The following is a 25,435-nucleotide window of genomic DNA, read 5'->3' as shown; positions in this document are numbered from 1 at the left end:
AGAGGTTTAAAACTCATTAGGGAAGGCATGCAAAACAAATCAAAACACAACCCTGTCATAGCACTTCATATTTACAATTGAATAGAGTTTGGTCACCCCATCTCTGAAGACAAATACGGAAAGCAATGAAGACTATCAGAAGTGAGAAATGGCTAAATACAGCAGCAGTCATCCATGGAAAAAGACAGTAAAGTACAGACATGGGAGGCCTAAAGAACGGTGATAAAAGCAAAAAGGTAAAAAACAAAACTCACATCTTTAAACAGCAGTATCAAGAAGGTGGTTTAAAACAAAACCAAAAAGCACTTTCTCATAGAGACTAATGAAATGAGAGGGCAAAAGCATTAATGGAGTATTTTATCTTTTTTAATAATTCATTGCACACTTCACAGACAAAATCCAATCACTACAAAACTTCACAGTCCAGCTGCTGTTTCTAGCTTAGGACATCCTTGCACAGATTCTGGCAAGTAGCAAGGAGATCTTGCTGGGAAGAGAAAACATCACTGCAGCCTTGTTACATCTCTTGCTCTAAGCACTCCTTACTACCACTTCTGGAGACACTACTGGGCTCAGCAGATCTCAGAATTGCCACACGGCAAAGCAGATGTCATGTATGTTAGAACTATTCAGTTTGTGCTAGATGAATCTGAACTGTCCCACACTAACACACTAGCTATGTAGCAGCATGGATATCTAATCATTAGTTAGGAAGAACAGAGACATAAAATGGAGCATTCAGGAGTTGTGTGCTTCTGGGAAGCAGGGTGTTCTGAGTGCTGCAGCCCCAGAGCTCTCCTGCATCTCACATCAACAAGAACAGAACTGTAAGGCAGCAAATTATCTTTTCCACACTTAAGTACAAATGCCATGTAAAGTTCCAATTCATCATTAAAGCCAAATGATTTCTAAGGTCCAGCATGACAGAAGTCTCTCTGAAACAAATCCAAAGCTGGAGTCTTTCTTAGTGCATCCAAAGCTGGAGTCTTTTAGTGCAGCATCCTTTGTCCAGTACGACTATCATAGATACTTGCTTCAGTGTGACACAAATGTTCAGCTTTTGTGGTTTACAATATGTAAAGTCACTTATGTACAGTGCAACAAAGACCAGCAGAAGTTACACAGTGGTTGAATTAGCCCACGTATGGGCTGAAACAGATGGTACCAAGTGCGTTCTGAAGCACTTACCCTGTGGCAATTCTGCTGTGCTAAATCCTCACATAAGTGAATGCAACAGGTCCCCACCATACACATACCCCCTAGAGATGGTGGGATCAGACTGATGTGAACAAAGAATTTCTCAGAATTACTAGCAGAATATCATTGTTAATCATTCTTCTATTCATTTGGTGTCTTCCTTACTTCAGCCTGCACCAAAGCTCTAAAATCACTGATACTAACTTCTGCACTGAAATGCAGAAGATGGCAGTTTTTCCTCAATGATTGCCGTTCATCTTGTTTGGAAAGGGATGTACCTGCACCGAGCACAGCTTACACACATGACAAAAAGAAAACAGGCCATAACTGTTCAAACAAAAGCTTAAACATAGATATCAAACAAACACCCATTTCATGTCTATCTGCATGAACAGGCTTGATTGTAAAGTTTGTTAACAAAGCTTGAAAATTCTTCTGATTAGTTCATCTAGAACACCTTCTGTTTTGGACATCCTTTACATGCCTCAACCTCTCTCAACGCAAATTAAAGAAAGCAAACATGAAAATGTTATTTGAACAAGAGCGCCACACAGTGTTCCCGCAGCCTTGGAAACCCTGACAGGAAACAAAAGGCAGGCAATCTCCAGCCTTCCTAAGCCTGGGTAAAGGAAAAACTTGGGCATTTTCACACTGAACATGAAGTCTCCTCATCTTGTGATTTTTGAGAAAACAGAAGTGTAGCATTCAGTGTAAGGAAAAGAAACAAAGCACACCTTTACTTAGTTCAATCTGCAGCCTGCATGTCAGCTAGCAAAAAAAATATTTCAAGTAAAGCAAAGTAGCAGCAACTTTCATTGCATTTCAGCTATTTACATCAGTTTTCATTCAAAACACATGCAAGAAACATGATTTGTAGTTAAGTCAAGAGCAGATGATCACTGTTTGGAGGTTGTGCCTAACAAATCAATTAAAACAGTAAACTACTTGTGAGACTGATGACAAGTTTCTACTTGACTGGGAGTGTTTGTGTGTCTAGAAGAACCCACAGAGAAATACGCTAATGTTGATTTGTTGTCACAAGCCTAATCTGAGAGTAAAGAAGAACACAGAAATCTTCTTGATCTCTTCTTGTGAAGAAATTTTCTTGACTTCAGTGGGATTCCTTTATGAAGCAAAGCAATGGGTATTTTCTTCTATACAACATTTTATCATTCAAGGAAAAAAACCCAACCCAAAACCAAACAACAGAGAAGCCACCAGCGTCTCTAGAACCAAATTGCTTGTCACCTATTTCCCTGCTGATATCAATCACTTCCACAGACTTTCTTGTTTTCCAAGGAGTATACCAAAAATGTTGGAGGTCACTAGAATACAGACATATTGCGTCCTCTCACTAGTCATGCATGAAGAGGGTGGGACAGTGTGTGACCAGACATTACACAAAATTAACAAGTCTTTCAATCAAGAAGTTACAACACTGCACGTAAGGTCTCACATAAACTACACAGTATCACTAGCACTGGGAAGGAACAAATTATCCAGAGCATCGGACAATTCTGCCAACTTGAGAAATGTATTAGATGTGGAACAAGTAATTTTTTTTCTGCTTGAGGAAAAGATGCATTATAGAATGAAACTATTTGAACATTCAATTTCAATAAGACTTTCTTCAGGAAGCATTTAGATAGCTTTAATTTATAAAACAACATCTACAAAGAGAACAGACAATCCATTTTGCTGCTAGGCAAAACTATTTTTTTTCTAGTTTCTATTTAATAGTGTTTTCACATTATTAAAAGGGACAAAAACTTATATTAAGATATTTATATTCATATTTTAAAACCCCTGTGTTCATTGTCACATGCAAATGAAACAACACACAGTATAGCTCTTATTACAGAAAGAATCCTGTATTGACTTCAATTGAAAAAAACAATCAATCATGCTTAGCTTGAGAGATGTTCTTCTATAAACTCATGGTATGCAAGAGAGCCACCCAAAACTTTAGCACCAGATGGGCCTGTGATTCCCAGGCTTTTGAGATCAGAGTTCTCAAAAAAACCCACAACCCACACAATTAGCCACATGCTTCTTGCCCGTCAGCCTGGAGTTTCCACATTTCTCCATAGTTCCCCTTTCCCAACCTGCACATGATTTTCCAGCTTCCAGGAGGAAGGGGGATGAGTCAACTTACACTCATTTGCAGTCTACTGGTGCCACCGCTGCCAAAGGGATTAATCCCAGCTCTGCAAATGTCCTAACAACTAGTTACATGAGCAGCCAAAAAGAAGGTCACTGACTAAAAACATAAACTTGTTACTTTCTGAATCTAAGTTGTCCCTACAACAGGCTGCACTGTGGATTTGGGGAGGTGGAGGAAGAGACAGAAATAGACAGCTTTAGTAAAATAGAGAGAGCCACTACCTAACCCATACATATGAGTATTTTTTAAGCTGGCCACCAGGTAGTAAAGAGATGATGCTGTAACAGTCTATTCTATTATTTACCACTCTATCCAATCTCCAATGCCTTTATTCCCAGCTAGTTTAGTAGTCCCAGGCTGAAGATACATTTTGAAGCATTACAACTGAAAATTGATACTTCCCAGTATCGAAATGGAGATGTGTGGAAGCAAACTGTTCAGAGCTGCAAAAAACAAGGCCAAGTGCTGTACTGCATGGCTTATTAAGGGTTCATTTCTGAGATGCCATTTCAAGTGTCCTTCCATACTTAGGCTAACCATGAACCAAGAAGGAGTATATTGTTTTAACTTTCTATTCCTTGTACCTAGTTCATATATTTAGATAGATCTGTTGACTACAAAAATGACCTCCCATATTCTTATACAGTTCTGTCTCCTAGATATGCCATCTCAAAGGACTCTCACTTAACATTAACAGAAGCCGCTTCTCCTCAAGTCAAACCAATTCCAAATCTACATTTCACTAGATAGTGTAAATACACCTTCAACATTCCTAAGCAAATATTTTCACATCCATTCAAGCATCAAGTGGCACAAATCCATCTTATTCACACAGAAAAGTCATTCAGAAGCCACAAGCAACCAAAGACACCAAAACAGACATCCATACACACAGATAGGTTCTTCCTGTTGGAGTTCTGGTTAAGTACAAGTGGTTTTAATGCACTTATATTGCAAACATGTTTTCTCTTTATAGTTTGGAAGCACTGAGGATGATGGGACAGAACAGTAATTTGAGTGAGGCAAATGGTGGTTTTACTAAAGGAGTGAAGTTCCCAAACTCATATGCTTGTCTAAGCGTACCGCTCTTAGAGCGGACAGGATATTTTTTTTATATTAAACTGCAATGACAGACAACGGCATTTAGCTCATGCATCAACCAGTGGCATTTGTGACAAATTTTCACTAAGATTTTTCTCTTTTTCAATGCACAAAACTGTCATGAGCAGGAAGTTTTCACATCACACGTCATTAGAACATAGTAAACTGAAGAGATACGATAGGAAAGATTGAGCTGGAATCTGTTCTCCCAGTAATATTCACAAAAGGTTTAAGGAACTATCAAAAACAATACTTTCAGCACATCTCAGTTGTCCTAACCTATAAACTTCAGTCAAGTTAATTACTACACTTAAAAAAAATAGAGACTTCATTCCTTACTCAGACTCCCATTAAAAGTCCCATCAGAAGACAGCTTTCACAGGACTGAAGCATCCTTCCATAGATTTGAATTCAAGCTCTCCCTAACACCAAGCACAATGCACATGTGCTATTATTCTTCAATTACATCTTCAGGGAAGTGTTGAGGGAAAAGTTGAAATAGAAAGCATTCCTCACAGGTTTTTCAGTTGTACAATATTTCGTCACAAAGTTCTCAATGACTTATTTCATGTTTGGCTGATTGCCACCAGGAAGGCAATGAGGAATACTGTATTTCCACAGACATAGATGGTTAACATAATCTGTTTAAACAGACGACCCTGCAAGAGAAGAGGAAAAGCCATAGAAGTGTCAGTCTTTTTACTGGTTTAAAAAAAGAATCATCCCATCTTTTAATAGTTATTTACAAAATTATGACTTACCTCTGCTTCTGCAGAGGTCAGTGACTGCAGTATCTGTACTCTATCATCCTCTATCACTTCAACTATAAGTGGGGAAAAAAAAAAAAGTTGTCTGCTATTAAGAGGAAGGTTTTTTTCATTTTTATACTGTAAAATTCTTTATCCCATGACTAAGTATCTAAGTCTTATACAGCATCAAATCTGAAAAGCACTAGGAAGTCTCATTTGATGTTTCATGACGTGTACTATCATGCTCATAGCACAAGTGAAATATTATTCTAGGGCTGACCTACAACAAGTAACCTCTGGACACTGAAGTGGCAGTGTCTCTTTTGCTAGAGTGAATAATCAAAACACTGAGTTTTGAGCTGAACAAAACATTTGTTTGATCTAAACACTTCTCATGTTAAGAGAATTATATTTCATCAAGTATTTTCCATTAGCCAACATGAAGACATTCAGTGTTCAAACATTTCAGGCTCGTTTCTCTATTCCTAGGAAATAAATTACTGCAGTTAAATTTAAATTCTCATATTTTATAATCACTCCTCCATGTGCCACCTTACACAATCTCCTAACTAATCATGCTTCTTCAGTTCTGTAGATGTCTCATCTCCCACTTCGATACAGGTCATATACATGTGCACAGTCATCTCCTCTCAGTGACACTGGTCACTGAAGCTAAGAATTTCCTATGAAGTTACCACCAGTCTCTTCCCTAGACCTGTTGGAGTCAGGATTTCACCTCCAATCCCCTGTTCACGCAAAATTGCAAACATCTGTACTCAAGTTTCTGATCATTTCTGATCATTCTGATCATAACCAGCAATTTGTCACAATAAAATGCAGACATAATCTGCATGACTTAACCCGGACTTCACCTATCCACCTAGAACCAAAATCATGGCAAACACTGATAGATTCTTGGAAAATACTTATGTATTTCAGTCTGTCCCTATGAAATGTGGTTTGAGAAGTAAGGGGCTACTATTTAAAGTGGCAGAAAACCTTTTTTTCTAGAACACTTTGGTCTTGACAACTGGTATATTCCCATATCAGTTTGTACAGTAGATATGACACTATTACTCAAGAGTTATTCCCTTTCAGCTTCCAAAGCGAGGAAAGCCAAAGAACTCCTCCTGAAATTCAAACCACTCCAGCATTTTTTGCACATCCTCAGCAAATTAAGGTAACAACAGCAGTTTCATTGGATTTGTACCTTTACGTATGAGACAGTAGCTGTGTATTTCCAGAAGAACATCAATGCCGACATGCCAAGCTACAAACCCAATCATTGTATAGGTGTCCCATGGGTCTGGTAGGTCAAGTGCTGGTAGATCCATTCCCAAGAACATAGTCACCACTAGTCAGTAAAAACAAGAGAAAAAGACGCTAAGAGTGCTGTGTCAGGGTAATTAAAAAAAAGTGTTCTCGACACCTTTGGCAATAGATTTTTCCATGAACTGCTTACTACTTGGGGAATGAGGTTAAAAGGAGTCCATGCAGCTAAGAGATTTTTTTTTTTTTCTGTCAGTGTGAGGGGTAAGGCACGGAGAAAAAGAGGCGGCCAAGATAGGGAACTACACAGGATGAAAACTATCACAAACACTAGCATTTGTGACTATTAACAAGACCACAGCCACCACAATATTTGTGCTTAAGCTGCCTGTGGAAACTTGCCACTGTTAATAGAATTAAGCCCAGTCTGGTTCTGTAAGTGAGTTTCCCCTCTCCCAGTGTTCAAATAACATCGAACTATGTTACTGCAAGAACACTACCCTCAAATCTTCTAAGATAAAAAGAAATTACTCAAGATAAGAACAGGTCTTCATTACAGAGGTCTTTCAGATTTGTCTGTAATCTCTTTGGTTTTATATAGTCACTTTCTCCCTAAAGCTGTGGCCTGATGGACACTTAAATTTCACACAGAAGATGGCCAGCAAGAAAAAGAATCTTCAAAAATACCTGGACTGGATATCCATAGATGTTTTAGACAAGCAATAGCCCAGACAACAAACAGAAGTCCTTTAAATCTCTTCAAAGGGAGTTGCATAGTTGTAACTATTAACTTCTACTCACCAGCTAGTATTCTAGCTGTTGTACCAGTACTCCAGTGAAACCAGTTAAACAATGGTCTCCTACAAAACAATTAAGAGCATTTTATTGATTCTGTAGCTTGGGATATTGAAATCAAAGAACATTATTACCTACTTAAAAGATAACTTTTCAGAAAAAAAAAAAGAATTTTTAAAGAAACAGTCATATAACTTGCGGCTATAACTTAATGAGTTAGTTGTGAGTACCTTGGTGCATGACGAGATGGTCTGAAACCTGCCATAAGTGGTTGAAAGATTGTCAGAGCCATCACAGTACAGCCAAGATAGGGATGAAAACCTGCTTGCTAAACAGAGAACATTTTTCTTTAATATCATACCTATATAAAAATACAGAAAAAATACCAAGAAGTTGATAATTTTATTTATGCTTGTGTTACTAAGTTACAATAGTGGAGCAACATTGTGTTTAGACTGGCAGAAGTGACAGGACACAGTAAGCTGCCCTGCAGCTAGATGGAGATTGTTCTCCTTGGCAGGATGAGACGCTGGTAAATCGGTCCAGGGTTTGTCTCATCTTTTTGCTGTACTGAGAAATTCTTCCAGCTGAAGCTATGCTACAAGCTCTTCATCCTCAATTCTGAATCTTCAGGAGAGGCCTGTTTCATAACTCCTCCCAGCACTGGTCTCCCCTCTCACCTTATCTGTTCTAATCTTAATCCTAAAACATCTTACTCAATTTCCCTAGTTCCTAACTCATACCTGTGGCCACATCATCCCACCTTTAACTCAAATATTCTCTATACTTTCCAATTTCTGATATCACTTTGCACCAAATATTGTACAGGTCACACTAACAGGTATACAAACTCTATCTCTCTAATGATCCAGACTAAGCTTAATCACTGGATACAGTTACTCAAGTCCAAGTCCATAACAACATTTATTCCCAGCAGGTTTACCACATTAATAAGTCAGTTGTCCCATCCTCACTCCCCTCCCAAATTCAAGTTCTCCAAGGAAATGGGAAGACTTACCTATGCACATAAAGAAAGTGTGAGCAAGAACTTTATTTAAGAGAAAAATACTGAAGTTTTTCAATTGTATTTAAAGGAAACAACATTCTTCTGTGTTGCTAGAATTTGAAGTTAGCCTACTTAAGGACAGCTTTCACAGCAATTTCCACAGCAACAGTTGTAATGCTTCAGTCATCAGTGGACCTCCTTCTCATTCATTTGGTCCAACCTTTACATTTAAGTTAAGCAAAACAGAAGCACACACTTACCTGGCTCCAGCCTCCTCGGTATATAAAAGGCAACACAAAAGAAATGCTTGTAAGCATGACCGTGGTCAACATCAGCATACGATGTATCTAGAAAAGTCAAGTTTGCTTTTAGAAACTGTACAGCTTTCTTAATACACAGTTAAAATACATTTAGCAGATCTACAGTTAAAGATGTTCTTAGTGTCCTCTTTAGACTTTGCTTTTACAAGTGAAGTAGACAAACTTCTGATTTGTAATGCTCCATTTTTTAAAATTAAAGAAAGAAAAAAAATCACACCAAGTTTAATCTCCTATTTCTTGGAACTAGCAGGTTTACAATTCTGCTTACAATAAAACTACAAAATACAGCTAGAGATATGTGGAGATTTTGCCCACCTGAAACCACATCTCCTTTCCAAACAGGAATGAATGAGACCAGACAGGTTTGAAGAATCGTGCAACAATAACACCAATACTAACTGTGGTAATCCAAGCAACAAACATCAGCACTCCTGAAAATTGAAAAAATTACAAGGTAAACATGAGTAATTTAGCTGCATAAGAATACAGCTTCAAAGACCGTGTAAAAGTTTAGTCCATACACATAGACACAGAATTTACCAGTGCTAAGTTTTTAATCACCTGATTCAGAGTACAACTTTATAGCATTTATCTTGCTAGAGGGCAGAAACATCTACATAAAAGATAATCACACTATGCCTACATACCACAATAGATCAGCTCTGGCTACTGTGTATTTCATATGCACCAGTACAGCCAGTATATACTGATAAGAGATGCTGTTCTGTCACCAACTTTGACATCAGAAGATAGAAGTTGACATTTCATCCTCTTTTTAAATCCCAAACTTAAAACAATTAAATTTGTTTTACAAAGAATTAGTGATAGTTCTCTCACGGGCCTGCTTTGAGGTCCAGTACCATGAGAGAAAAATTCTCATTAACTTCAATGGCTCTAGAATATCAGTTGAGGGGTTTCTCATTTCAAATGGAATTAAACCAATAATGCAACTAGAACAAATTAAACTAGAGAGAAAGAGGTAAACAGGAACAAGTCGCAATTATAAATGTAAGAGAAAAGGTAAATGCATGTTCATTTTCCTGGGCAAAAAGATTCTTATAACGCTGTTCTTGAAATGAAAAATTATTAATAATTTACTCTGTCTTCTCAGCCTCAAATCTTGCTTGCTAGCCAACAGTACACAGAACATGAGGGCCAGAAAGACAAGAATAAATACCTACTCTACAGTAATAAGGAAAACTTAACTCTCCAGTCTCAGCAAGTCTAGAACTGAAAGATACAAGTAGACATTGCAGCTTACCATGAGCCTTGATGAGTCGTGGGGACCGGGAGCCTCCAATATCCTGAGGAAGGCCTGTGACATTGTACCTTCCATTGGTGATCAGAGGCTGACGACGATGTTTGTGTATTAGTCCACCTAAGCAGTGACAAAGTGGTTTATATATAGCTGATGAAAGCCACTGCACTTGTGTGCCCACTCATTTATGAACGCATGTTCTGTTGTGACCACTGAACATAGTCATAAAAACTAAATGATTAAGATGTCATCTAAGCTGTCCTGTGTAATCAATGTACAAGAACAAACTCACCCCTCTACAGGAAATAGTTTTCTTCACTACATGCACAAGATGTGAAGAATAATTCCCTCTGATGCTAGTCTTGTTTAAAAGAGATGGGGCCAGCTCTCAAGAAGCTACCAGTTCCTAGCATCAAGAGGGCACACAACACACATATATCAATAAGCTTACTACAACTTCCAAAAGCAAACCCATGATCCAGAGAGGTAAGGATGACTGGATTAAGTTCCTCATCCTTGGAAACCTTAGTTCAGATACTAATTCTCAGCTAAGCCATACCTTACATAAGGGTTACTAACTCATTTAGAGCTGTTCAAAGAAAAGCCACCATATGTAAGTCAAGTTTACCTTCACTAGCTTCCCCATCTGCCAGAAAGATGTAGTAACTGGCATCCAGATTAAATCTGTCTTTATAAGAAGGAAGACGAATATTCCTTCTGAAAGAACATTGAAGAACACCATCCACAAGCCTCCATGACACATCTTCAAGGGGATTCTGTGAAACAGGATATATTTAATACTCTGCCAGTCTGAAAAGACTAGGTAATTGGCTTGTAAGTTATCCTGCAAAAGACAAGAGCGTCACTGGTGCACAAAGATTGGCGGTGATATCGGGGCGGGAGAGGGGGACGATTAAAGTCTCTTGCATACCAACTTAGAAGGTATGTCAGTAAGTCAACACTGCAACATAAGGGTTGAACTTATTACCACCAATTTTTCCAGCTTATGAAAATCTCCCCTACCTTTCAAACCTTTCAGCCAAGATACATCTATTGCAACTGCAGCCCTAGCAAAGGGACAGAGTAATAATGGGCATAGCTCCTCAACAGAGTAAGCTCACACCACATGACTTAATTTTGAAAATTAAATTTAGACTTCCAAAGTTTAGTGTAGATTTCCACCTTACTATTTACAGCTGCTATACAAAATAAAAGCACAAAGCAGCAGCATACCATTCATCATCTCAAAACTACATTTGTCAAAGTGTCTTTGTCATTTTCAAACATACCTCTGAATCCAAAACAGGAGGACTTCGCCCCTTCAGACAGGCAGCGCTTACATGAACATGATGGTCCTCATTAACACACAGATATGCATCATCACCACCCTGGAGAGAGTTTAAAAGAAAAATGTATTTATAGCCTATTAAAAAATCACTACTGGCACTCTCCAAAAGCTTTTTGATTTAATACATGCAACAAGATCTGAGACAGATTTCTCTAGCTGTCAAGCTATTATTTCCCAGCTTTCAAACACTTCAGTATTACAGAGAAACCACATTAAGTCAAACAGATGACACATAGTAAGGCACACTGATTTACGCTTCCTTCCTCCCAGGGTAACAACCATATTATCAGAAGTTTCTTTAATTATTTAGAATTTATTAAATTAACCAGGTAAGATAGAGATGGATGTTGATGTTACTTAAAAATCCTTTTTAGTTAAAAAGGTGTAAAGGTATTGTTAAGAACCAAGGGTTCTTGAATTAGGGACATTAATATAAACAGCATTTCGTTTGTGTAACAGTTTATGGATTATGCATTTGTCAACAGCATCATCCCTTAAATATAACACCAATTAGAAAAAAGGATCTCTAAACACTTTTTAAGATTGAATGGGGTCACTCCTGTACAAACAATGATGAAATGTAAATGGTATTCTCGGCTTCTGACAGGTAAGGGTTTTTGGCTAGATAACAAAGATAGATGGATCTAACCAGGAATTCCAGTCAGCTACTGTGCAATCGGACAGGTTGGATTCTGCTAAGGCAGATATCCACAGGGAAATTCCACTGTAAATAGTCTGTCCTGAGCTAAAACTGAACATCCACCTATAAAAGGCCACCCGTGCTTCAGCACTACGGCAGAGAAGTTACTTTGTGTGACATCTAGCCGCATTTCAGTTTCCCATATGCATGTTTTGCTAGAATAACATTCAAACTTACATTAAGATCACAAAAGCAACTAAAACAGGAGAATAGGACACTCACCATCCACTGGTCATGGGACAATGCAAATGCTAGATATCCTTCACTTGGACCACTCATTTCAATAAATACTGAACTCTTCTCTTGTTGGAAGGACAGAAAAAAACAGGAAGTACTTTCAGGATCACAGTTTGAAGGGTTCCTGATACAGAACTTCATACTGCCACAATGTGAAGCATCAAACTAGACAATTAAGGAAACAAGTTGTAAGCAATGAGAGTTTCTCTCTTCTTCCTCCCTTTCTACCCCATTTCCAGAATAAAGCATACAAGGAATAGCAAAAAAATGCTATCTATGTCTACCTACCAATCTCTTAACCCATTCCTACAAATAACCCAGGACTAGTAGGTAAACTAGATAGTGCATTTCAAGCTGTACTTTTACTCAAGTGGAATTTTAACTTTAGAGACATTATAATAGAATAACTTTTGACAGAAAGTCAAAACTTTAGAGAAACTTCCCCTGGTTTAATTTTGAGAGAGGTACTATCAGCTGTAGGATGAAGGAGAAAAGAAGGGAATACAAGTTTTTAACTTCCTTTTTAAAACAGGAACTCCACTGATGCACAATGAGAAAATACATGGATTAAAAGTCATGCTTATTCTGGATCAAACAGTGATGCTTGCTCAATCCATTCAAGAAACAGTATTGGAAGTCAGTAACACAGACTAATTCATAGAAGGATGTTTCTGAGCCTGCAGTTATTACATGTGAAGTAATCAGTCAAGACCAGAGCAAGTCTTTTCCCATCTCTCTTCCCAGGTATGCATAATATTTTCTGACCACTAAGTCCTAAATGTTCTGTAAAACTCCTGATCCATGTGGCATGACAACATTTAACCCACGTAAGTTCAGGCAACTCAACTAACACAAGAGGATAGCTGTCCATGTTCTTAGTCTCTGATATCCAAGTTACTCATCCATCATCTCTCCCTTTCTGTCATTAGGCTGTATTGATGTGATTTCATTAAATTCCATTGACCACAAGCATTACAGATAGCCTTATTTAGGTTTATAATTACTTACTGGCTTTGATAAATAGGAAACCGGGTGTGAAGTTGATAGAGCCACTGATGTCGCATGCAAGGGTGTTGTTGGGGACAGTGCGTTAGGCTGAGAAATGATGGGACCAGGAATCTTCACCCAGAAAGTCTTGTATTTCTTCACAACTGTGGCTCTTAAAAAACACAACGCACAGAGTCATTATTGTATACATCAACAGCTGATTGTTACTTTAAGAAAAAAGAAAAAGAAAAAGTTTCTATAGTTTGTACTAATCTGTAAAATCCCCATCTTTATGTAGATGTCTACCATTTTAGGGATTAAAGTAAGAAAATATCTCAGTGGAAAAATAATTTTAAAACATACTAATGCATGCTCTACTGGACATAAGAAACATTCACGTCTGTAGCACAGATTACAACCTCAGAGAAGAGCTGTATAGCTTGTACCCAATAGCTTTTATAGTAGTGTAACTGAAAGGTATATCTACCATTTTGTTAGATACAAGCACAGAAGAAAGATTCTTAATACTGTATATTACAGGCATGAGAAGCGAGCAGTTAACTAGAAACATTAAAAAAACACTAAAGAAACTAATCTCTGAATCCCCTTCTACTCTCCCCACAAAAACCCCCAAAACAAAAATCAACATAATCATCTCCAAGCTTTCCCTAAAGAACAAGCGTCTGCATCAGTGTAGACTCTGCAGCAAGCAAGAGGTGTGGACTTTTCAGGCCGTTAGTCCAAGGATACTTCTCAGTTGCTGGCCACTATTTTGACACAGGTTAACCTTATTTGCATTTTAATAAACTTACAGAAACTGTACACGTCTTGGTGCATCTCCAGGAGCAATCCAATAAACTTTTATGTTTTTCTTTTTCGCTTTACTTGTGTGACTGACAGCTGAATTCTGAAAACACACAAATAAAGGGTTATACAGTGGAAATGCAATAAGGAGATTTCAGTCATCACAGGCTGCAGCTACACAGACACTGCACTCTTGCGCTGCACAAACCCAGCACAACTGGCTTTTCCCCAGTCAGTCGTGATCAACTTGAATGAAGTCTACTACTGAAACTTACACATACTAACAAACTTTAATGCTAAAAGGAAGAACTAGAGGTCTTTCAATCTGGAAAACTCCACTGACGAGACAGAGGTCCCTGCACCGTTTATGCAGAAATGGTGTAATAACACTCCATTTTTTTTGACAGTAAGATAACACTCCGATTTTTGATAGTAAGAACATGAAGGGACAGTGCAATGATTGTACAGAGACCAGAACTAGTATTCCAGAGGACAAAAAGCAAAAGTAGTCTTGGGGTCAGACAGTTATTCACACAAGATAAATCAGACACAGCACTGAACTAAGTCCTCTGCACACAGAGGGCACAATCCAGAATCCCCATGGCTCTACAGCACTGATGAATGCACTACTTGGATGCCACTGGGGGACAGGTGGCAGAAGTGGAGAGAAAAAAATACATCTAGGCAGACTGAGAACTTTGTCCACACTAGCTCAGATGACACCATAAACGTTCATGAAGTTCAAGTGGGTTACTGAAACACTGGTCAGAGTTCACATCTCTTGCATGAGGCAGAATCAATTTATCTAAAACTGGTATTAAGGTTGTGATCTAACCTGTTACTATGAAGGCTCCACTAACAGTTGCTGACAGAGCAATGCTAAAGATAATAGCCTATTCTAGCACTTGCTTACAACAACTGCCCTACGCTTTCCTTCCTGTAAGACATTTTCTCTGTCCTCAAGCATGAAAAACGACTGATGGCTCTTCTCTTCAAAGCAAATAAAGCATGCCCTCCTCTTTTTAATATTAAGTACAAAAATAACCAGGAACACACTAAGTTCATTGTGCACAAGTAAAAGTTATGTTAAGAATGCTGCATCTTCCTGCAGCAGTCAATAGCCACCTAGTCTGACAGAGTTGCAGTGAGCTATGCCTCTATACTGCAAGTTGGACCAATTTTGTGAGACACTGAGCTCAAAGATTACTAGTATAAACACCTCAGTGCCTGATATCCCATTTTACAGTATACCTTGGTACGGCCACATGTCAGAAGCTGAGAAAGTCTCCGGTCAGCTAACATGAAAGAACCAACTGCAGGGCTATCCAGGTGTTCTGCATCCCGGGCTTGTATGAAAAACCCTTCAAAATCTGGTCCAGACAGAAGAACTGAAGCAAGAACAAAGACAAAAATAAGTTGAAATATTCTCCAGAGGAAGAATGGAATATTTCAACAGTGACCACCAGAAGCTCATTTTACAAGTACTGAATGACTGCTAAATGGATCAACCTGAACAAGATTCAACTGCTTAGATAGATCTAGTTAGATAGAACTACGAAGATAGATAGAACAACACAAAGAAACAGTAAATTAAGCTCCTCAGCTACATACCTTCTATGTTGTCCCCTGGTTTAAATTCAGTCCCATTCACTGCAATGGTATGCTCAGGTGACAGCCTTGGAGAGCTACCATGACAAGGTATCATGCTAGTGCAGGCTTCTCTTACTTTTCCACTTGGATAGCTATCCATGGATGCATAGAAGCAAATAAACATCCAAACAGCAAAAGCAAGGCCAGGCAGCTCCATCTATATAAAGTATGAGTCACAGGCAATTTTACAGGTCACCACTCATCTTTAGAAGAGTCAGTTGAATACTAAACTTTAAAAACATGTTTAAAACAAAAGTATGCATGAGAAGACACCACTCCCAGCTGCAGAAGCTAAAAGTAATGTGCACTTCTGATAACTGCCAGACTTTGCAAGAATGTTCACAGATACCATATCTCAGGCCAACAAGAGAGTACAGGTAATAGATGGTTCCCTCCATCCACTGGATGATTTCTCTCAGTGCGTTTTGACACAACTTTTTAAATTTCTTTTGCTTACGCCTCTCCCATTCTCTCTCTCAGAAAGTCCAAGTCCCTCAAACATCTGCACAGGAGAGATGGATCTTAAATGTTTCATTGATGTATAAACATCCACAGTACTGAGGAACTAAACTGCTAGTATCAAGCCCACTCTTTTATTAATCATAGCTCCAAATTGTGCATCATTACAGATTGCCTTTTGTTTCCACAACTCGTGTCTATTTCTTCACATATGACAAATAATTCCCAGGTAACAAGTTCTTCTTTCTGCAGGGAAACTAAAGATGTCAAATATGAGAAAGATTTTATACATGCAAAAACAGTGTGAATTTGGTATAAAGATTTAGACAAAGTAACATGCATGTTTGCTGCAGATAAGCACAAGACTTTTCCTTTGAACTCTTTCTTTTGGATATTAGGCCTCCAGACAATTAGTCAAACAATATCATTGCTTGTCACACTCTCATTAAGGGAACAGTATGCACAAAAAACATGTGGGAGACAAAGAGCCTAAACCAGTTACATGAACCCCTAATCCCAGCATTCATTATATAACGTTTTGCTTTGCTACAATACTTTTTTCAAAAGAGCTGTGGTAATTGTTTTGTTACTCAGCAGCACACAGGGTTTACAGTTTTATTGTTGTTTACACAGAACACCTTAACCAACAAGAAAAAGCATTTGCACGTCTAAAAGGCCAGGAGAACAGAGATAAACTTTCTTTAAATCGTTAGGCACAAGAAGGGGGTTATCAGCTCTTGTGGAACATACACCAGGCAAATAGGTCTGCTTTCTGGAGAAGCCATGCCCATTTTGCACCAAGTGATAAGAAGCATGAGGTTATGAAGTTCCCTGACAGCATGCATGGACACGAGGATAAAAAAGGTACAGAGCCATTTCAGACTGAACTTTGATACCCAAAAAAAGTCAAATGAAGACAAGGCGTGCCATTAGTTTTACATGCTCTCTAAGAGTCATCGGTATTAACTTTTCCAAAGTCCTTGTACCTTCAGTGCTAAAAATCCACAATAGCCAGGGCAATGCTACATTTATACCTCAACATAATAGCTCCTCAACAACTTTACAACAGTAAATAGAAGAAAAATTCAGAGGGGAGAGGGGGTGGAACAGTTACATTTCAGGAACTAGAAAAAAAAAGAAAAAAAACCACCCAACACTCAGCTCCTCCTCCCAATTAATCAAGATAAAATTGTGATATCATCTTTAACTTCTTGTTAAAGTAAGTTCTTCCTTCTAGTTCAAATACTTCTCCAAACTGTCACAAATCTACATCAATATGATTTTATTCGTAAGGTAAAGAAGCCTAAGGTTCATTGCAATGGTGGCATTAAAGCAGTTTTACACATACACCAGTGAAATCCTCAAAACAAGTTGCTGGCAGAAGAGATAAGGCTGCATACCACAGAGACAAGAAAAAAAAAAAGTAGTATTCTAGTATAAGTAACAGAGGATGTGGTAGGGATTTAAAATGAAACAAGAAATATTCTTTGGCAGACTCAGCCAACTCAAAAGCTGGCAGACAAAGAAGAAGAAGCAGAGATGAAACTACTGGAAAAGGCCAAAATCTGAAAGTAGTACTGTACTGAAGAGCAATTTTTAAAAACATTTTTTATTTTTTAAACAGTTAACTGTAGAAGAGCAATCTTCTCTATGCATGTTCAACAGTAAGGGCTAGATCCTATAAAGAATAACAATTTCCATATTAAAATTTTGCCTTCTTAATCAAACAACACTTATTCAATTGCCTTGAGAAGTCTCTTTCCTCCTCTAATCTGGAAATACATTGTGGTACTCTACGTTCTCCACTTCCACAGCAAAAGAGGCAGAGGGAACATGGGAAGCATTCTTCTAACACCAGTCATTCTGCGGTTGAAGCTTCATTTTGTATTTTTAGGAAACATCTCCTCTAAAGCATTACTGCAGACAAAACAGGTAAATAGTATAGAGAAGTCAAGCTCTAAGAAAGTATTCCTTAATTACAGATTAAAGAACTCTGGACTGTAACTCAAATACCATAGTAACTCTCTTTTTATTAGACAGCAGAATTTCATATTTAAAATAGTAGGCTGGAATAGCCAAAACCAGATGTTCTTCAATCGTTCATCTGCTGCCCCTACTACAGCTAGGATCTTACTGTGCCTCCCTACCTCCTCTTACAAATGCACATATACCTTTGCCTTTCAGCCAAGACCTGTTCAAAACAAGCCTCATACTAATCATAATGTGCAAGAAAGACAAGGGCACAAAACCTGAATATGCAGGATGGAAGAGGGGAAATCCAAGAAACAGCCAGAACTTCCTCATATATGCAGGTGAAGATTTTTCCTTTAGCTCTAAAAAAAGTACCTGTTATAAGAGCACAAAACAGTACGTCATGCCCTCATGAATATGACAGTCTGGCCAAGAGAAGGAAAAAGTGAGAAGGAAAGCTGAGCACATATCACTAGTAGTTCAAAAATGAACAATATTAAAAAAAAAAACTAAGGAATATACCTAGTTAAACTAATGAACCAGCAATAAGCAACTCTGAGAAGAGAAAATAAACAGTATCTTTATACTCAGGCTGAAGATCAATAAATAATTATATTCATCCTCAGCCAAGTATTTGCACAATAAATCATCTGCTTTGCCAAAAAAAACCACCACCAAAACCAAAGCCAACCAACCAAGTAAGGGCAGCCACTGGTAAGCAACATGTCACTCCTATGTAAAAGTCACCTTTTCTTCTGTAAGATTACATGGTTTCCTCTCTTCTGATTTGAGTTCTACAGCCACAATAGTGTTATTTCCCTCCAAGTGATCTTGACAGGAATGACTGCATTGTTAGATATTTAGCACATCATATATACCACAATGCAGAACAGTTATTTTAAATTGGAGTAACTAGCTTTAAAATTTTAACTAACTGTACACAGAGGTAAAGGAATCAGGTTTGTAATAAGTGAACAAACTGCAGAATATGTGACTTTTTTCAGATATCCCCCTTAGCAGGAAAAACAGAAGACGACAACTAAATCTCACAACTACATACAGAAGTACAACCCCAAACAAAAAGTGTTAGGATTAATGGCATAGAAAAGATTTATTACAGAGAGGTTAGGTTCAGGAAAGTTGAAGTGTCATACGTGAATCGTGCTTAACCTTACCACAAAAGAATAAATGCCTTTTAAAGAATAAAGTAAAAACAAAAACAGTTTTCTGCCTGTTATTAAGAAGGACCCGAGAGACTCAAAGCTATCATATCTTATAGAACTGTTACTCTACTATTCTACTCGTCCCAGAAATGCAGCCAAATTAAAAACCCCACTGTTAATCTGCGTGCCAATAAAGATGAATCAGCACATCTCCACAAAATCATATTTTCTAGATAAGAACATAAACTGTGTCAAAAACCTTAAATCACCAAGTATTCTCTCTAAAGCTAGATCCAAAATTAGAATCCATGTTAACTCAAGTCTTGAGGTGTGTAAGCTGCAGAACTGCCTGCTATTACCTATACCCTCCGGTCCTTCCTCCTTGATAAGATTTTGCTTGAAAACTGTATTAAGAGGCTTTGGCCATAGTGCCTCATTTATAACCCTCTGAAATACAAATCATTGGTGACAGCCTACAGATTAGCAGTCAAATTCCCTGTAATAAAGAGGAACAGAAATAATTGACTTCAAGACTGAGGCATAATGATGTTAAAAAAACATAAAAGATAATTCCTGCAGCATTTTTCAACAGGCAGCTCTCCAGTGTTTTTGTTAACTTACTATCATTTGAACAGCCTGGAAGAACAACAAGAAGGGAGTTGAGTTTAAGGATTCCTGCACTACCCAGTCACTTGTTTTCCAAGATAAATGCATTACACTGAAATGCTTGAGTTAACCATGGGCCTGAGAGTACATATAATCTTCCTCTATCCTGTCTGCATGTGATAGCATGCATCAGTAAATGCACCAGTCAAGGTTGCAAGGATGTGCTACAGAGCATACTAGCTTCATAGCCAGAACGAACACATAACATTGATTGTTGATTCTACTTCATCTTGTACTACACACACTTTTCAATACATTATATACTACCAAAGACAGCATAAGATCCAGAAGGCCTTTCTCTACAGATATACATACTAGCGCATATCACACCATTACAATATAAGACAGTTATTCAAACCAGTGTTTCATATCTTTCCTTAGGATGGAAAAAAAATATTTTAATACTCATTAGTTTGAAGCATGACTGCAAATTTGTTAGTCTCTCCCTTCCCCTTCCTACTTAAATCTTCATTATAATACATAACTCAAAGGCCCTGGCATGAAAGAAAGCTTCAGAACAAGCTTGTTCAAAGAAACTTCTTCACTACCTGTAATTCTAGTTGTGTTTCAAATATCATGTCGCTCTTGGGGCAGAGAGAGGGAGGAAGATAATTGTGTACTTGAAGCCATTTCTAATACAGCCTTCTAATTAACAGAAAGCAAAAAATAATAATAAAAAAAAAAAACTAGCAGCAGTCATCATCTCATCACGCTTGTCTTAGTTGGGCAAAACACTTTAGAAAGAAGTGAAGCTTTCCCAAGGAAGCTGAGTAATCAGAATGTCAATATTTACTTCATACAGAAGTTGATTATAACAGTAAAATTCAATTTAATACAGAGATTGCTCAATACTAACAGCTGACTTATAATCTGAAACTTTAGTCAAGCATTTATTGAATTATACTACCAAGTTATTTTATATGTTTGCTGGGCAGGTGAGAACTCAAGACAGAAACAGAGCTTTTTGTTAGAGCACCCTTTTTTAGGAACTTACATTGCATACAACCCACCAGAAAACTGAAGGAAGGTCACGTAGAAAAATCATAACAGGTGTCCCAAAGGTACTCCACTCATGGCCAATTATTCCAACAGTAGTAGGATACAGAACAGTTACTTAAATAAGAGCAACCAAAAAAAAAAGTTCAGGTATTCCTGAAAAGTGAACTAGAAACAACCATTTCCATTAGTATGAATGGAGATAAAGTAGCTAGCATTCTTCATACTTATGATGGACTATGACAAGACAAGAACACCTCTGTGATAATTCAAACATTAATGGTCAAAGGCCAAGGTAATTATCTGTGGCTTAACCTCAAGAGATTCTGCCTGGCAAGGCAAATTGCAAAGAGAAATACAGGTTTGCTCATAAACGTTGAAACTTCACAGAAGCTGGTAGCAATGTAATACAGCTACATTTGTCTGAACGTTTAGAATTTATCATCCCATTCATCCAGGAGTGATCTCCTCCTCCTCAGGAGGGAGAAAGGAAAAATAAGAAATGGTTGGAAAACAAAACAAAACAAAGAGAAGTGCTACAATTTCAGGAACAGAAGCTTTTAAAGCCTGAAGCAATCATACCAAAATTTTGTGAGAATCTTTTCGAAATATTTAGTATACATGGAAAATTGTTCTCCTGGTTACATCTTGCAGTCTTACAGTAACTGGATTTGGATAAATGAAGAGCAATAAATTACTCCTGCTTGTGTTGAAAAAACTCCCGCAGTCCCTGTAGGTATTAACAGCTGAAAGAGCCCTGGTAGCCTAATTCCTTAAGAGCACAATGTTCACACAAAACCTCAGGATCTCTTCACAGAAATTTTCTTTCAGCTGTTTAACAGAACTTCATTAGCTGCAGAACACAACATCTAAAACTAGTTTCAGAGAGGAAGAGCAGAGGAGACACAAGGCAAATATATTGCCAACTCAAAGATACAAAAACTAGCATAGCCAGAACTTTTTCTCTTGAGCATCATCAGACAGGATGGCAAACAGAAAAGGAAACAGCTGTCTAAGGTGTATTAACGCTGAGGTGTCTAATAAGGTGTATTAACAGAAGGTGTTTGAGCCATGCCCTTTTAGAAATATACTCTTACAAAGCAAAAGCGGGCAGCCTTGCTGTCCAAGAGTCACCTTCCCTCTGAGTTCAAGAAAAGAGCTTGGGTTAACTTCTCCTGATCATTCACAACAGCTGGATTGAGCAAGGGCAGAAAACAAGCAGTGTTCACATTCACAGTAACTCATTACTTTTAAAATACAAACACACATACACACACACCCATACCCACAAGACAAAACATACACACCTCAGCCTTGTGGCCTTTCTACTCAGGAAAGGTTCAAAGAGAACTTCAAGGCTTGTATATTTCAAAATGAATTTTTATAACAGTTTAAGCGTAGGTACTTACCTTACAGCCAGTCCTGTTAGTGATCAAGTCTGTAAAATTGCCATTGGCTTTCTACTTATAGTAAGACAGCTTCTATTACATGTAACTTCCTCTATTTGGCTTGCATCCAACAGTATCGACCTTCATCAGAGGAAGTTTGTCTGAAAGAAGAAACAGTAAACACACACAAAAAAGAAACATTTATAAGACCATTCTTCACTTCAGGCACACATTCCACACTGCTTCCCAAGCTAAACCTGTAAGACCAAAATGTGTGAAGTTGCAATGAAACAACCCTGCAGCTTCCTTTACTTTGTCAGGTGTGTATTTCCACAGATCTCTGAAAGTCTCATATTAAGTAATAATTTTAATTATCTTCTGATGCAGTTAGGAGGAAAAAACTAACAACAAACAAGCCACAACCTTTGATACCTTCTTTCTCAAAGCACAAGTTGGTATAAATTTGCAGCATGGTTTTAAAGCTTGTTATGTACTTACTTCCTATCAAAGAGACACTATTTAAAAAGCGGGATAAGCAATCTTACAAAGGAATGCAATAAGTTTGTCTTTTTTCCATATATCCCACTAAGAATGAACAAGAGGCAAGGATTTTGCCCTGTTCAGTTCTTTGTTTATTTACCTTTGTGTTGGGCAGCTGTTCTGCAGATAATCTTTAAGGCCCCAGCCTTGCAAAGTTTATCTATACAAAGAACCCAAAGTTGCAGGTTGACCTAAATGTGAATAGTTTGTCACCCCAGCAAGCAAATCCCACCACAGGATCAGCACATTTACTGTAATAGTTCCCATACAGCCATCTCCTACACACATTAACAAAGAAATGAAATAAGTAATATTCATCTAACATTAAGACGCAAACAAGATGCAAGAGGAACATGGTTGGTGTGGCTCCCAGATAAAATAAGCCATAGCTTACCTTTACTCATCAAAGCAAGCCAGCTTAAGAGTTTTCTCTAAAGCAATTCAGAAATGCTTGCATGACAGGCAGCAGCTACATGGTGCTTTAAAAGCTTCACTAGACTTTAATTTGCTTCAGAGCTACTGTACATATTCTATTAAGCATGTACAGTTTTCAAAAAGCTTGCAGTACCCACGCTTGGAGCACTCACTATCATCAGTTCAACCCAAGCGCCCTGGAGCTACTGCACCTTCTCAGCTAAGGCAGCCCTGCACCCTGCCCTCCGGCCCCGCTCCCGCAAACAGGGCGGCGGGGCCCAGCCCACCCCTTCCTGCGCTCGGGCCTCCCTCCGCGGCAGCGGTCGCCGCTCCGGCTGCGGGGCGGCCCCGGCACCGCCTCCCGCCGCCCGAGGAGGCGCAGGGCCGGGCCGGGGCGGGCAGAGGCCGCCCCCGGGAGCGGGGCCCGCCGACGGGACGGGTTGCACCGCACCGGGCCGCACCGCAGCGCCCGCGGCCAGCGCTCCGTGCTCTCGCGTGAGCCGGGCCCAGCGGGCACCCCCGAAGGGCTGGGGTGCCGTGAGATGTGTTAAGGGCGAGTCATTTCTTTGCCGACAGCAGACGCCGGCGGTGCTGAGGAACGCCTCGGCTCGGTAAGGAGAGCCTTGGCCCGCGGGATTCACCGGGAGGCTGTCCTTGCGAAAGCGTGCGGAGCTCACCTGCGGCGCTCCTGGCGTGCTTGCAGGTGTTCACGTACACAGGTTTGCAAAATCAGGCTTTTCTTATCAAGAAAACAAATAAGTACTGGCTATAACCGGGCTTTTGCTGGCAGAAACTGCACTGACTTACACAGGCTTCGCCGAATTCTGTTTTTCTTTAGTTTAATTGCTCACAAATCAAAGCAGCACAAAAAGACAATTAGTTAATAAAAATCTAACAGGAATTTTGCCCTCCCACAGAACAGAAATACTGTGTTTGCATTGGCAAACACCTTGACCGGAGGGGTCTGGTATTTTTGTTGCTTATTAGTAGGTCCGAGCCATTAAGTTTAACCGTATTTTCTTTAAAAAGTATTGTCTACTAAAATACAGCACATTTGTAAGTGCTCTGTTAGTGCCCTACTTTTTTCTCAGCTTCTATAAAAGCAGCATTAACCTTAGAGGTACTCTGTAATAGCATATCATAAGATATGTTTAATGAGAAAAACAATAATGAACTATTTTGCCTAATAAGACAAATTATTTCACTGTTACGCTTGTATTATCTTGCTCATGGAAGTCATGGGGAAGCAGAGATCTCACTAAGTACACAGCCACTGAAGAAACATAACATGTAATCAATAGTGTAAAATTAAATATGGATATTTCCCCCTAGCTGGGGGGAAAATATTTTCAGTTTACAATAGCCATTCATGGAGCCCCCAAAATATTAAAGAGTTTATTAAAAATGTAAGCCCAAGTACGTACATACTTCATTAAGTGCTTGTGTATTTCTAATTAATTTATGCTGATTAAAACCAGCCTTCCTTGAAGATACATTATTAGTATGACAAATACTAACAAATACATTCACAGTATGAAAACTCTGGTGACTACGGCAACCAATATACTTGACAATATTTAGGTTCATAACTTATAAAGATTATAGTGGAATTAACATCTAAGTATTTTTAAGATCTTATTTTAGGGTCTTGGCTTATTGACAGAATGGGGTGTATACTTCTGAAGCATTGTTATAAATATAATATATGGAAGTAATTTCCTCATTAAAACCCACAAGGAGGGATGAAAATGCAAGCTACAATTCTGTTGGAAACTGTAATTGGAGTTTAAGAAAAAAAAAAAATCACTTATCTGTGAACGGCAAAGTGGGTAAGGGAGGGAATACTATTTTACTTCTCATTTTATAGCTTCTCATATTTCAGACAGTGTTAGTTATTGCCAGAGAGCTACAAAGCAAGAAAACGAGGAAAACACCAAGAAAACCAGGAAAAAACTCTTTGAGTGCAAGTACTCTTTCAGCATAGACAGTCATGTCTGGAAGGACTCTTTTCAAACATACTAGTCTCCTTGAAAGACAAAATCATAATCAACAGTTCCACAGCCTTAATGAAAATACTTCTATGTGAGAGTACTGTATGCTAATTTGTTAAGTGTTTATATCAAATATGTAAAAAATGCATTAGGATATATGAACTATAAAAAGTCTGCAGATGCATCTTCTTTGTAAAGTGTACTCCAATTATAGTACTATTAGTGTGTTCATAATAATTCTGTATTTACTGCAATGCACAAG

The 25,435-nt window shown here is 38.4% G+C and overlaps 1 protein-coding gene across 3 annotated transcripts; it reads right to left on the bottom strand.

The window, feature by feature from the left end:
• Positions 1–344: 344 nt before the first annotated feature.
• Positions 345–23,452, bottom strand: FRRS1 (ferric chelate reductase 1). Of its 3 annotated transcripts, XM_005434015.4 has the most exons (17): positions 23,163–23,452; positions 22,250–22,389; positions 15,547–15,742; positions 15,187–15,323; positions 13,944–14,038; positions 13,153–13,303; positions 12,130–12,309; positions 11,149–11,247; positions 10,488–10,635; positions 9,863–9,979; positions 8,917–9,032; positions 8,542–8,628; positions 7,506–7,603; positions 7,282–7,340; positions 6,422–6,565; positions 5,224–5,285; positions 345–5,121 (listed from the first exon to the last, which is right to left on the bottom strand). In XM_005434015.4, the coding sequence occupies exons 3-17, from the start codon at positions 15,740–15,742 to the stop codon at positions 5,029–5,031; spliced, it is 1,782 nt and encodes a 593-aa protein (XP_005434072.1). In that variant the 5' UTR covers positions 22,250–22,389; positions 23,163–23,452; the 3' UTR covers positions 345–5,028. The 3 variants fall into 3 exon arrangements, with proteins under 3 accessions (XP_005434072.1, XP_055580416.1, XP_055580417.1); XM_055724441.1 differs by lacking the exons at positions 22,250–22,389; positions 23,163–23,452 and adding an exon at positions 20,839–20,904; XM_055724442.1 differs by lacking the exons at positions 22,250–22,389; positions 23,163–23,452 and adding an exon at positions 18,294–18,413.
• Between the last annotated feature and the right edge of the window lie 1,983 nt (positions 23,453–25,435).

The sequence above is a fragment of the Falco cherrug genome, chromosome 12 (assembly GCF_023634085.1).
Source record: "Falco cherrug isolate bFalChe1 chromosome 12, bFalChe1.pri, whole genome shotgun sequence".
NCBI classification, from domain to species: domain Eukaryota; kingdom Metazoa; phylum Chordata; class Aves; order Falconiformes; family Falconidae; genus Falco; species Falco cherrug.
The sequence above is the reverse complement of the archived record's forward strand: the minus strand, read 5'-3'. Positions and strand labels throughout refer to the sequence as shown.

Excerpts from the sequence above, each read along its gene's own strand:
- FRRS1 (XM_055724441.1), bottom strand. The coding sequence starts at position 20,889 with ATGATTTTTCTACGTGACCTTCCTTCAGTTTTCTGGTGGGTTGTATGC. Across the intron at positions 12,310-13,152 it reads TTTCCTATTTATCAAAGCCA|TTTGATGCTTCACATTGTGG; the intron begins GTAAGTAATTAT and ends TTAATTGTCTAG. Across the intron at positions 8,629-8,916 it reads GAAAGGAGATGTGGTTTCAG|ATACATCGTATGCTGATGTT; the intron begins GTGGGCAAAATC and ends TGACTTTTCTAG.